Source organism: Alligator mississippiensis, chromosome 2, assembly GCF_030867095.1.
Source record: "Alligator mississippiensis isolate rAllMis1 chromosome 2, rAllMis1, whole genome shotgun sequence".
Classification (NCBI taxonomy): Eukaryota; Metazoa; Chordata; order Crocodylia; family Alligatoridae; genus Alligator; species Alligator mississippiensis.
The window spans coordinates 1518426-1531836 of NC_081825.1; the positions used below are offsets into that span (position 1 = coordinate 1518426).

The 13411-nt window shown below is 55.1% G+C and overlaps 1 protein-coding gene across 1 annotated transcript; it reads left to right on the forward strand.

Annotated features, from left to right (window-relative positions):
- Nucleotides 1-817: 817 nt before the first annotated feature.
- On the forward strand, nt 818-13008 carry LOC106739036 (zinc finger protein 883-like). Its single transcript, XM_059721231.1, has 7 exons — nt 818-1054; nt 1273-1447; nt 4895-5067; nt 6674-6800; nt 8345-8461; nt 9837-10021; nt 10514-13008. Exons 2-7 carry the CDS (start codon nt 1315-1317, stop codon nt 11876-11878), a joined length of 2100 nt encoding a protein of 699 aa, XP_059577214.1. The 5' UTR covers nt 818-1054; nt 1273-1314; the 3' UTR covers nt 11879-13008.
- The last annotated feature ends 403 nt before the right edge of the window (nt 13009-13411 follow it).

Genomic DNA, 13411 nt, shown 5'->3' on the forward strand with positions numbered 1-13411 from the left:
AGGAGAGCCTGAGAGGGAAGTTCAAAGCTGCCAGGACGGTCAGCACGCTGGACATTAACTCCGAAATTTCACTTCAAAATTGAGTGGAGCCACAGATCACGGCTTTCCATCCCGAAGGCCCTCTGCTTTGCCGCGCTCCCCGTCACTGCCCCTTTCCGTCGCGCAGCCCCCGTCACACCTCGCCTGCCCCCCCCCCCCCCCCCGGGGCTGGTCCGTGTCCGTGTCCGTGTCCGTGTCCGGCACAGCCCTGGGACGGCTCTTTCCCCGGAGCCCGGCACCAACCCCCGCACACGCCTTTCACACACACGTGCCGTGACTCCTGGGCCGAGGAGAAGCGCCGCCCGCCCCTTCCTCTCCCGCCGCCCCCCTCCACGCGCCGCCCCGCGCAGGCACCTCGGCTCCGTGCGTGCCCCGAGCAGCGCCGTGCACACAGGTCGGCACGCGGCCGGGGCACCCGGGGGGCCGCGTCGTCCTGCCCCCGGGCCGGGGCGGGGCGGGAGGACGCAGGGGGACCCGCGCTGTAGGGCGGTTGGGGGGCGTGGGGGTGGTCCGTGTAGGAGGGAGCCCCCCGCCCCCCGCTCCCCCGATGAAGCAGTCTGGGCTGGCGCGGCTCTTTGGGAAACTGAGGCAGGGCCCGGGGGGCGCTCGGGGGACACTGCGGCCGGGGCGCGGGTTGGGGGCTCTCCAGTCCCGCCCGGCAGCAAAGGGTTAACGCGCGAGGACGTGATGGGGGGGGGGGAGCCCAAGGCGTGACGCACCTCTGACTTGCAGTGACGTCCCGTGTAACGAAAGGGGCGTGCCGCAGCCGCAGGTGTCGCTGGGAGCCGGGCGGGCGTGGCGGGCGTGCAGCCCCCTGCTCGGCCCAGCTCCCCGCGGAGCCCCCCCAGCTCGCAGCGGGGCACGACCTGCCCGGCCCAGAGACCTGGGGCCCCGTTTGCGGGGCCTGGGCTACGGGGAAGCCGCGGGGCCGCGGGAGGTTTGCAGCCGCCTGCCTGCCTGCCTGCGGGAGCTGCGTGTGCTCTGGCTGGAGCCCCAGCGCCGCAGCAAGGAGCAGGTGCTGGAGCTGGTGGTGCTGGAGCAGTGCCTGCCATCCTGCCCCGGGGATGAGATGCGGGGGCAGCACCGCCCTGGCGGAGGGGTTTATGGGGCTGGGGCACCACGAGACGCTCCGGGAGAAATGGTTTTGCTCTGATCGTGGATGCTGCTGTCCCCGTCCCCATCTCATCTCACCCACGTCCCGGCTCCACGGTGACGCGCGGATCTCGTCCCCAGGTCGCGGTGAGGGTGAAGGGCGAGGAGGGGCCCTCCGACGAGATGCAGCCCCCGGGGGCCCTGCAGGACCCTGGTGATCCCCGGCGGGAGCAGCCCAGCACCCGTGGTGCGGACAGGCCTCTGGACCAGCCACCTCCCGGCCCCAGAGACGAGCCCCTGCCCCCCCAGCAACCAGGTGAGACGGAGGATGGTGCCCTCCGCGTGGGTGCGGGGGCCCGAGTCTCTGTGCTGCGAGGCTTGCGTGTCTGCCCTGCCCGCGAGGGAGTCGCTACCTGGCTGGGTTGTCACCAGACTTGCCCGCCACTTTGGGGAGTTCTCCTGGATTAGGGGCACGTTTCTGGGGTCTCTGCAACTCTGTCACTGCGCTGCTTGTGTTACTGGTGTTCCCATACGGAGCGGTATCTCTCCCTTCTGCAAGTCCTCACCCCCACTGGAGCGGTCTTTTAGGACTGAGTTTCAATGGGGCTGGGCTCCTCCAGCCACCAAATCAGTGAAACACGCCTCCCCTCCACCCCCTCCAGACCCACCTGGGTTGATCAGCATGGACAGGCTGACACCCTCATATACCAGGAATCGGTTGATTAAGGTAACAATGAACTGCAGTCAGACACAAGCACACAGGTGAACAGAAGACCTCTGAATCCGGCTGGGTGTGCAGCTGACACCCTCGTGGGCCAGCATCCAGTTCATCAGGGCACGTCTGAGCCAAATGTACACGCTGATTCCATTACTTGTCTGAAACTCAGCACTTCCCAATCTTTTGCCCTAATTGTCCTAATAGTGGTAGTCTCTTGATGAGGGGACCCCACAGTATTTTTGGGCTTTAGAGGGATCTTTGGCTCAGGTAACAGAAGCATTGCTGCAGAGCAAGTGGGGAAGGGGAAGTAGAGAAGGAAAAAATCACCCGGTTATCACCAGTTTGACTATAAAAGTTATTTATTGCTAAGCATATAAAATTTATAATGGTGCTAGTAGTAATCGGCATGCAAGGGAAAACAACAGGCCTGTGCGAGTCGGCATCGATCCTATCCGGCTTTAGATCCAGCTGCTTCAGATGCCAGGGATCCGCTCCGGAGCTCCAGACTGCCTTTCTCTCTGATAGGGTCATGAAGCCTGCCAAGTTTCAAGAGGATTTATGCGGGAGTTTGGGGGGAACTGTACCCCAAATTCCTGAAAGCAAAATACTGTCACATCTAAGTCACGAGACAGGGGGGTCAGGACTGCAGGGGTGGTAGCTCTTACCGAGGCCACAAAGTCTGCCAGGTTTCAGGAAGGTCGGTGCAGGGGTTTGGGGGGAACTGTACCCCAAGCTGCGGACAAACAAAACTCGTGCCATGGGTGACCCTGTGCGTGTTGGGGCGCAGCGGGGTGACAGCTGCAGGGATGGTGGCCCCTGCTGCACCCACGACACCTGCCAGCTGTGGAGGAGATCGGTGCAGGGGGGTCTGGGGCCCTGCACCCCAGGTGCTGACAGGCAAAGCTCGTGCCATGGGTGCTTGTGGGACTGACTGTGTCTGTTTTGGGGCAGCTGATTGTATTGATTCTGTCCTCTCCTTAGTCTGGGTTTGTAGGTGCGAACTGCTGGCAATTAACTGGCTACATTAGCTAGGTCCTGCGTATTGTGCTGGTCCCTGTGTGAATCATGATTGATTGGTAACTGGTAACACAGGAGCTTAGCAGCCAGGCCTGCAGTAGTGCCTCCCACACCCCAAGACACACACAGTCATTCCCACAAGCACCCCTGGCACGAGTTTTGTCTGTCAGCAGCTAGGGGTGCAGGGCCTCAGACCCCCCTGCACCGATCTCCTCGACAGCCGGCAGGCTTCGTGGCCGCAGCAGGGGCCACCGTCCTTGCAGCATTGGGAAGCCTAACGAGGCCAGCGCTTCAACCCAGATGTGCTGCTTTGGACCCCAAAGCGTCCGAAGCGTCTCTGGATCCGAACGTCTGTCTGAAGCCTCGCACAGCCCTAGAATACAAAAGAGAGAGTGAGAGCTGGGATCTCCCCCTTCCAAGGCACTCGGGCGTTTTGTTGACAGGGAAAGTTGCCAGCACAATCGCTGAATTTTAAATGGGCAACAGAAAGATGGTGTCAGAGAGATTTCTCTCTCCTGAAGCACTGTTTTCTGCTTTACAGCTTTCTTATACACTTAGTCCACCGTCTTCAAAGCATTCTTTTAATAGTGTAGATCAAGAGGGTCCCAAGCCATAATTGACAGGGAAAACCCTGTTATAGAAACAGTTTCCATTTAAATGAATTACCTTTTTCAGTGACACGGGATTATCTGGTCTGGAACATCTCACGAAATTGATTCACAACCAGGAAGATCAAGTTTTAAGGAGTAACTGGACACCTAGGAGCCAGCTTGAAATTATTATGACTATAGAAGATATACTGGGAGGGCTTCTCAGATGGCCTAGCTTTGCTTGCACTGTGAAGTCAGCATCGGTGTTGTGTGTTTTACCTCTTGTGAACAAGCCTCAGCTCAGCATGACTTTCAGATCTTACTGTCATCTTTGAACAGACTTAAAGGGATTGATTACTTGAAGTGTTCGTAAACATTGTGGGGAGGACTTCCACCAGTCATGCCAGGAAAAGTATGACAGCATTTGTGGTCAGGGCTCCACTGGGCTGGACACTGCGATGAACCCTGAACCATTGTTCAAGTGTCGCCCTTACCCGCTCTGACTGAGTCTCTTTCCTCCGCATTCCCCATCCAGCAACCGAGTTTTACTGAATCAAGTTTAAATAGGCTCCCATAGTGGGACCGGGGAATGTACATCCGAAGATGCCTATTAAACTTTCCTTCTGCTTAGTTTTGGTTAGATGAGGTGGGAGAGGAGAGGGGAGAAAAATTCCTTTGTAAATCCATCAAGCTGGGTGCCAGGGCTCCCTCAGGAACACAGAGCTGACAGGTAACAGGGTGGGCAGCTTCCGGGCCGAGACCCTGATCTTCCTCCCTGCACGGGTGCAGCCCCTGCACAGAGAGGCTTTACCCTGCTTGGGGCTTGTCGTGCTGCCACAATAACTTCACATCCCAGCAGTCAGTGTTCACTGCCCTCTCTTCATGTCCCCGTGAGCCCTCTGTGCCCGAGAAGGGGCTGGTGCAAGTGACGGGGAAATTAGATTCCCCAGCAGCCTCTGACCAATGAAGGTACAGCTAACCCAGGCCTGTGAGATGCTGCTGCAGACTCCCCTGAAATGGAGGAGACCCAGGTCAGTGCTCCACAGATCAGCGGTTCTTGTTCTCCTGGTGCCCCTGCAATCGTTTCACAGCCCAGGAGCAGACCGACCTTGCGTTTCCCCTCCCCTGCCCTTAGCAGGTGGATCTGATGCAGCCCCAGCTCAAGCTGCTTTCCCAGGGAACGATGTCCCTGTAGGCTCTGTCGTGGTGCTGTGATCACCTCCCCACGCTGGGACAGAGTTACTGGGGCTCATCTCCAGCCTCATGCCTGTGGAGGTGTGTTAGCAAGAGCTGCGGGATTCTGAGTCTTCCTTCTCCCCCCTTTTCCACACACTGAAGCCCCCGTCTCCTCAGTCCCAGGACAGTGCAGGAGACTCGCAGGGCTTTCCCCGTGTCAGCAGCACGGGAGCTCACGTGTGCACTCCCTTCCCACCTGCAGGTGCTGGGGCCCTGCAGAGAGCTGAGCAGCAGCCTGCTGAGGAGGGGCCGGTGATCCTGGAGCTGCAGAGGATGTGCGCAGGGAGCCTGGAGGAGAGGAGCTCCCTGACCCCTGAGCCAGGCCAAGTGCAGAAGGGGCAGGGCAGGCCTCCAAAGCAGGAGGAGAGCTCGGAGGTGAGCAGGGCACCCAGTTCACTTGTGGTGGGGAGTACAGCTGGGGCAGAGCGCAGGAGGAGCCCGGGGTGGTGTAAAGAATTTGGGGAGCAGAGACCTGAAGAGCACGAAGGCAGCATTGATGGAGGCTGCAAACACCCCAAGCTGCATTAACAGGAGCTCCCTCCCGAGTGCAGATGCCAGGGGTGCTGGCGCAGGCAGGCCAGGTTACAGTGCGTGGAGCCAGGGCTCCCTGCCTCTAAACATGCTGGCCAGGCTGCCTCAAAGGACCGAGGAAACAGTTCGTGATGAGCTGGGCTAAGGTCAGCACATGAACTCCTGTGTCCACCGCTGCATCCACATCACATGTCTGCTGAAGACTGGGGAGTTGTGTCCCCTTACCTGTCATGGCTAGCATGGGAAACTAGCAGACTGCAGAGTGCACGACTACACGGCCAGGTGGGTGGCCTACTGGCTTAAGGACTGCACCCAGAGAGTGGTGGTGGATGGTTCCTTCTTGGCCTGGAGGGAGGTGGGCAGTGGGGTCCCACAGGGTTCGGTCCTTGGACCGATATTGTTCAATATCTTCATCAGCGATTTGGATAAGGGCATGGAGAGCACCCTCTCTAAATTCGCTGATGATACCAAGTCATGGGACAAAGTTAGTACACCGGAGGGCAGGGAGCAGATTCAGGCTGACCTCGACAGGTTGGATCAATGGGAAAAGAGAAATACGATGCCATTTAACAAAGTTAAATGTAAGGTACTCCACCTGGGAAGGAGGAACCCCCAGCACACCTACAGATTGGGCAGTGTCCTTCTCAGCAGCTCGGAGGCAGAGAGGGATCTTAAAGTCATAACTGACTCCAAGAGGAACGTGAGCCGGCAGTGTAACGAGGCCATCAACAAGGCCAATCGCACCTTGTCGTGCATTAGCAGGTGCACGAGTAATAGATCAAGGGAGGTGATTCTCCCCCTCTATGTGGCACTGGTCAGGCCGCAGTTGGAGTAGTGTGTCCAGTTTTGGGTGCTGCACTTTAAGAGGGACACGGGGAATCTGGAGAGGGTCCAGAGGAGGCCACTCGCATGATTAGTGGCATTTGTGATAGACCCTACGGGGGGAGGTTGAGAGAGCTGAATCTCTTCAGCCTTCACAAGAGACGGCTGAGGGGAGATCTCGTGGCCACCTATAAATTTATTAGGGGAGGTCAATGGGGAATACGGGAAATGCTGTTTACTAAGGCGCTCCAGGGAGTGACTAGGAATAACGGGTGTAAACTAGTTGAAGGTGGATTTAGGTTAAATATTAGGAAGAAATTTGTCATAGTAAGGATGGCCAGGATCTGGAATGGGCTTCCAAGAGAGATGGTGCTATCACCTAGCTTGGAGGTTTTCAAGAGGAGGCTAGATAGTCACCTGGCTGGGGTCAACTGACCTCGGTCCTCTTTCCTGCCAGGGGCAGGGGGTCGGACACGATGATCCATTGCGGTCCCTTCCGACTCGACAATCTATGAATCTAGGGCTAAGATTGCAATTCGTGGTAGTACCCAGTGATTGCAGACAGGGCTGTGGGGTCCGAGAGCAGCTGGCGCAGGAGACACTGATGGTGCAACGCTTGTGCCTGCAGCTCCGGGAGGTGTTTGAGGACGTGGCTGTGTATTTCACACGGAAGGAGTGGGAGCTGCTGGACGATGAAGACAAGGTGCTTTACCAGGAGCAGATGCTGAAGAATTACCAAGCCCTCGTTTCCCTGGGTAAAGCTCTGGGTCTTGCTTCCCTCGGAGATATGTGAGCTCTGCTATTTTGTAGTCACCTCCCTGTTCCAAAAGTCTCATCCTCGTGGACTTTTGGCTGGAGGTTTAAATCCCCTTCCTCCCCACTGCCCTGTCAGTGATCAGGCCTCCCTCACATTTCTGACAGAGATCTCCTCCTTCATTGGCTCTTGTCGCCTTTATTTGCGCCTTCCCCGTTCTTGTGACTCCTGGTTCTTCCATATGAAGCAGTTTCTTGGCAACATGATCTCCCTTTGCCTTCTCAGCATGTTCACATAATCCCCAGGCCATTGTACACGAATGCACTAAGAGCTCTTCATTTGGGGAGGATTCTGATTTCCTCCATCTGAGCTAGCAGGTCCTCTCCAGACGATCCTTGCATGCTCCATGGTGTGCTATCTAGGTCCCCTTTCTCCTGTCATTATGACCTGGCAGAAGTTCATAGAAAGTCTTATCAGCCTCTGCTGCTACAACCAGAAAAGGCAGTTCCTCAACTGCTCCTCTAGCGATATGTGTACACGAGATGTAAGCCAGTTTTGTCTGCCAAGGGGTCGCTGGAAGCTCTCGTCCACATCCCTTCCTGACATCTTCATCTTCGTAGGTCAGAGATTCTCAAGCTCCCTCTGCCCCTCTCAGAAGTTTTCTTGTGTTCTTCCTAAAATCCCTCTGCTGATCGGATGCCCATCATTGTGAGAACAAGAAGTGGGCTAGCTGCAGGACATAGTGAGAACCAGTTTTCATTCCCAGAGGCTCTCTAATACAGGGGCTTGTGCTGGCTTGTGTGCAGGGTTGCGGTACTGAGCTTTTTTTACTAGGTCAGTTTGCTTTTGTGATGCTTTCTTTCCCCCGCCTTTCCCCCAGGGGATTTCCTTAGGGAAGTGTTTCTATGTTTTGTCTAAATTAGCAAAGATCATTTAGACCATTTCTATATTATGGCCTTTCATGTGCTGTTAAATGTGTCTCTTTCTGCCTTCTTTTGTCCATATCCATAGCTCCCAGGAACCTGGTGTTCAACCCCTCAGTACTTACCAATCTGTGCACTCATCACCCTTCCTGGGGTGATCCTCCCAATGGACAGGATGATTGCTATTTTGCAGCTACAATTATTATTTCCTGTCCCTGGTGATGATGAATTAATTATTCTCTCTCCCAGAAAAAATTGTCATTGTCGCCTATGTGTCATGTATGCTTTTCCCTGCCCTGAGCCCCCTCACTAAGCTCATTTTCACTTCTTTTCCTGAAATTACACTGATAAGATAAATATTATGCATCCATAGGTGTGTCCAAAATCTCTTCCTCTCGGTACCTTGAAAACAATGAAAGCTTTGTTTTTGCTCCTTGGTACATCATGGGTCAATGCATCTCTACACTTGTCCCTGGTGACACTGTCAGTTTAAATGCCCATCCTTCCTTGTCCATCAAGCCCCTGGCAGACATCTTGGGTTCACTGGATGCACTCCTGAATGCCAGTTGTATTCTGCATCCCGTACCCAGTCACAAATGCTCTTTAACCACTGTCCGAACAGGCTATCGAGGTCCCACACCTGACTTAATCTGCAGCATCCAGCAAGGACGGGTGGATCTTTGGACCTGTGCTGATGAGGACTGTGGGGAAATGTCAAGATGGGAGGACCTGGTGCCAGGTGAGTTGTGGCTGTCCCTCGCCCCCGACTGCTGTCAGTAAAGCTCCATGGCCTGAGTGCCAGCGGGACCGGGGAAGGATGGAGGGCTGGGTAAGTAGTTTTGTTGAGTTGTCAAGGGCTGCAATGGTGGCCCCATCCCTTGATTGCCATCTTGGAACCAGACGTCCTGTCCTAACCTCTGACCTTTGCCACCAGTAGTCCCTCCCCTTGTCCCCAAATGTACTCCTTTTGGGAAGGGGATTAGACATCTTGGAACGGGAAAAAAACAAAAGCGAATTGTATACTAGAAATCAAACATGCATAATAATATCTTTCTTTTTTATTTAAAAAATATATTTTTGCCCTGATTTGTGAGTGTCTCTGCTGTGTATCTTTAGGAATGAGTGCATAGTAGCTCAGAAAGAAGTCTTACTCTTGTATATCGTGCGGGGAGGGGGGTGTGGAGGACAATGAGAGAGACACCCATATATCAGTCTGGTATCGGATCAGCATTGATATGAGAAAATTGAAGGTATTGGAAATCGGCCTGAAGTGGTCAATAATTTGGCTGATCAATGCCCATGTGTATGGGATTTGTGGAGTGTGTGGAGGGGGAGGGGAGGTTGGGGTGTGTGTGTGGTGTGTGCATGTAGTGGTGAACGGGGCTTCCCCTAGATGCTTGCAGGTGTGAGTATAGGGGAGGGTGTGGGGCTTGGGTGTCTGATTGCGTGGGGGATGGTGTGGTTGTGGGGTTTGTGTTGGACAGCTTGAAGGTATGTTGGGTGTGCATGGGAGTCCCCTCCCTGTTTCCTCTCTGGGGCCTTGAGTGTCAGGAAGCCTGAGACTCAGCGCAGAGTCCTGGTTCAGGGTCATGCCAAGGCCTTAGGCCCTTTGCAGATGCCTGTGACATGCAGGTCATCTGGGACCGGTCAGCAGAGGAAAGCTCCATGGGTGCATTCGCTGCACAAGAGCTTTCCCTGGAAGCAGGCAGGAAGCACAGCCCTGCTCCTCTCCCCAGAACAGGGCGCCACAGCTCTACATCCTCCCCTCAACCTCAGCCCATTAGAGCATGAAGCTATTCAGGAACTGCCCGAATGTACGTCCCACATGTGCTTGTCCCAGCAGGGCCTGAAGTGATGGTATGGACAGCAGGGCCAGAAACTCTTGAGAGTCGGGCTCTGAACTGGACTGAGTAGGGAACATTAGCCCAGCACAGGGACCTGGCCCTTCCTCACCCCAGCACTTCAGGTTTTGGCAGGAAGACCTCGTTTTCTTGAGGGAACACAAGTGCCAAGGTCCAGACGTGCTCTGAGGCTTATCCAAGGAGAAGGAATAGCGGTGTTTGCTCTCTGCCAGCAGCACAGGGACAAATGTGGAGTGTCTCTTCCCCATGCAGGAGGTGCCTGGCTGCTGAGCAGAGCTGAGGAGCAGCCTCCTGTGGAAGAGTCTGCAGACATGGAGCCAGCGCAGACTTCCCCAGGGAGTTTGGGTGAGATGGACTCCCTGAGACCTGAGAAGGAGCGATGCTACGAGAGTCAGGGGAGGCCCCAGAAGCAGAAGGAGAAGGTAGCCATGAGCCAGGTACCATCTCTAGTTGGGCATGAGGGTGGAGAAGGGCCAGAACCTAGAAAGAGCCCGGGTGCAGGCAAGAAGTTGTGCAGTTGAGAGACCTAAAGAGCCACTGGAAAGATGCACTGCATGCAAGCAAAGGCAGTGGAGATGACCTTGGAGGGAAGCAGGAGCTCAGTGCCCAGCACAGGGGCAGAGCTCAGCCCTAGCTGAAGGTCAGGAAAACCTTTAAGTGCTCATCACTCCTGGCTCTTCACAAGTTAAGGTAGACTGGGGAGAAGTCCCATGTACGCACTAAGTGTGGGAAGAGCTTCACCTGCCTCTGCCCTGGTTGCTCACCGCTAGACCCATTCTGGAGAGAGAACCAACCGCTTCACCAAATTGGGGAAGAGCTTTGTGCTCCCCACAGACCTGGTCAAGCAGCTACATGTGCAGAGGGGGAAGTGTCAGACACACCTGTGGCACGAGTGGCAAGACCTTAACTGCTTTTTCTCCTTGTCCCAGGACCGGTGCATCCCCCGAGGGAGGATCACTCACCACTGCACTGAGTGCCGGAAGAATTTCACCTGCTTGCAAGACCTGTCCCAGCATGAGTGTGTGCGGAAGCACTGCACCAAGTGTGGGAAGAGATTCAGGCAGCTGTCCAACTTGGTGAGGCACTGGTGCATGCACACAAGAGAGAAGCCACATCAGTGTTCAGAATGCGGTAAGACCTTCTCTCACTCCTCCAGTCTAGCTAGGCACCAGCGTATCCACACAGGGGAGAAGCCCCATCAGTGCTCAGAGTGTGGGAAGAGCTTCACTCTCTTCTTCACCCTGGCTCAGCACCAGCGTATCCACTCAGGGGAGAAGCCACATCAGTGCTCACAGTGTGGGAAGACATTCACTCGGGTGTCCTACCTGGCTCAACACCAGCGTATCCACACAGGGGAGAAGCCCCATCAGTGCTCAGAGTGTGGGAAGAGATTCACTCGCTCCTCCAGCCTGGCTAGGCACCTGCGTACCCACACAGGGGAGAAGCCACATCAGTGCTCAGAGTGTGGGAAGAGCTTCACATTCTCCTCCCACCTGGCTCGGCACCAGCGTATCCACACAGGGGAGAAGCCACATCAGTGCTCAGAGTGTGGGAAGAGATTCACTCGGGCCTCCCACCTGGCTCGGCACCAGCATATCCACACAGGGGAGAAGCCATATCAGTGCTCAGAGTGTGGGAAGAGCTTCACTCGCTCCTCCACCCTGGCCCAGCACCAGCGTATCCACACAGGCGAGAAGCCATATCAGTGCTCAGACTGTGGGAAGAGCTTCACTGTCTCCTCCTCCCTGGCTTACCACCAGCATATCCACACAGGGGAGAAGCCCCATCAGTGCTCAGAGTGTGGGAAGAGCTTCACTCAGGCCTCCCAACTGGCTCGGCACCAGCGTATCCACACAGCGGAGAAGCCACATCAGTGCTCGGAGTGCGGGAAGAGCTTCACTTTCTTCTCCTCCCTGGCTGACCACCAGCGTATCCACACAGGAGAGAAGCCACATCAATGCTCCGAGTGTGGGAAGAGCTTCACTCTCTCCTTCAACCTGGCTCGGCACCAGCGTATCCACTCAGGGGAGAAGCCCCATCAGTGCTCAGAGTGTGGGAAGAGCTTCACTGTGTTCTCCACCCTGGCTCTGCACCGGCGTATCCACTCAGGGGAGAAGCCACATCAGTGCTCACAGTGTGGGAAGACATTCAGTTGGTCGTCCAACCTTGCTAAACACCAGCGTATCCACACAGGGGAGAAGCCATATCAGTGCTCGGAGTGTGGCAAAAGATTCGCTCAGTCCTCCAGCCTGGCTGTGCACCAGCGTATCCACACAGGGGAGAAGCCACATTAGTGCTCTGAGTGTGGGAAGAGCTTCACTCTGTCCTCCATCCTGGCTAGGCACCAGTGTTTCCACAGGAGGGTGAAGCCAACTTCATCAGAACTGAGCACCACCAGGTGCCAACTGCCCCTTCTGCCCTCCTTCCCTCCACACCATTCTCTAGAGCAGCTTACTTGGTAATCAAGCCCAACAATTTAATGCGATCGCCCTGTGGTGGATCTCTACATCCTCTCAAGACCTATGAAATGCGATAATAGAGGGAAGGGAGGTGCAGGCTGTGACATGTCCTGCCCCTTGTGTGGAACAGCAGGGAAAGAATGAAGGCATCCTCTGGGTGAAATGCATCATGTTGTAATCCCCTTTGGGAATACTGAGGCTTCCCTCCTTGAGGCTGAACAGGTTCAGGTCCTTCAGTCTCTCCACGTATGGCCTGTCCTGCTGCCCTCTCACCAAGTGGGTGGCCTCCTCTGAACCCTCTCCAGGCTGGCCACATCTCTTTTGAAGTGCGGCGCCCAGTACTGGACACAGTACTCCAAATGCGGCCTGACCAAAGTCGCATAGCGTTTGAGCATCAGCTCTCTGGACCGGCTTGAGATGCACCTTTGGATGCATGACAAGGTGTGGCTGGCCTTGCTGGCTGTGGTCTGGCATTGGCGGCTCATGTTCATCTTGGAGTCAATAATGATTCCAAGATCCCTTTCCGCCTCTGTGCTTTCAAGGGGAGAACTCCCCAGTCTTTATGTATGCTGTGGATTCCTTCTCCCCAGGTGCAGCACCCTGCATTTGTCTGCGTTGAACCCCGGCCTATTCTCATCTGCCCACTTTTGTAGCCCGTCTAAATCTAGATGCAGCCTCTCTCTCCCTTCAAGTGTGTCCACCTCGCTGCACAACTTAGTGTCATCAGCAAACTCGGACAGCGTGCTTTCCACCCCCTCATCCAAGTCGCAGATGAAGCACTAGCATATCCACACAGACCTGCATTTTGCATATTGTCTTAAGTTTCTATTCCACTCAGGAGAGCCCACAAACACCAGCATAACCATCCTGACTGAAGAAGGGTGTTTGTGCCCAAAAGCTCATACAGAACTATTATTCCAATGATTTAGTTGATCTAATAAAAGATCTCAAGTTTACCCCAAGAACCTTGTCTGTGTTGCATACATCGTCATCACTTGTTGGATAGGCTGTACTATACTTTCTGATCATTGAGCTCTCACCTGCATTTCATTCTTAAACCTGCTAGCTGAATGAAGCTACATGGAGGTTTGTGAGTCATTTTGGTGGGACCACCTCTTCAACATTTTTTGGTGCCCATAAGGACTCGAGTTTACTAGGTGTCCCCTGAGCCCTCAGGCTTCGTGCTGTTTGGGGAAGAGGGCTGGAGGGCACTGGCCCCATTTTGTTGCATTTTGCTTCAAATAATTTGCTCCTTTTCAGCCATGGTTTGTCATATAGTTCCATAGTTGGTCGGGTCAGGAGGGACCGGAGCAGTTCATGATGTCTGACCCCTGCCATGGGCCGGAAAGGATGCTGGGGTCAAACGAC

Bases quoted from the DNA above. Each gene is read 5' to 3' on its own strand.
- LOC106739036 (XM_059721231.1), top strand. From the start codon at position 1,315: ATGCAGCCCCCGGGGGCCCTGCAGGACCCTGGTGATCCCCGGCGGGAG. The intron at 1,448-4,894 runs GTGAGACGGAGG...TCCCACCTGCAG, and splicing joins CCTGCCCCCCCAGCAACCAG to GTGCTGGGGCCCTGCAGAGA. The intron at 10,022-10,513 runs GTACCATCTCTA...TCCTTGTCCCAG, and splicing joins AGAAGGTAGCCATGAGCCAG to GACCGGTGCATCCCCCGAGG.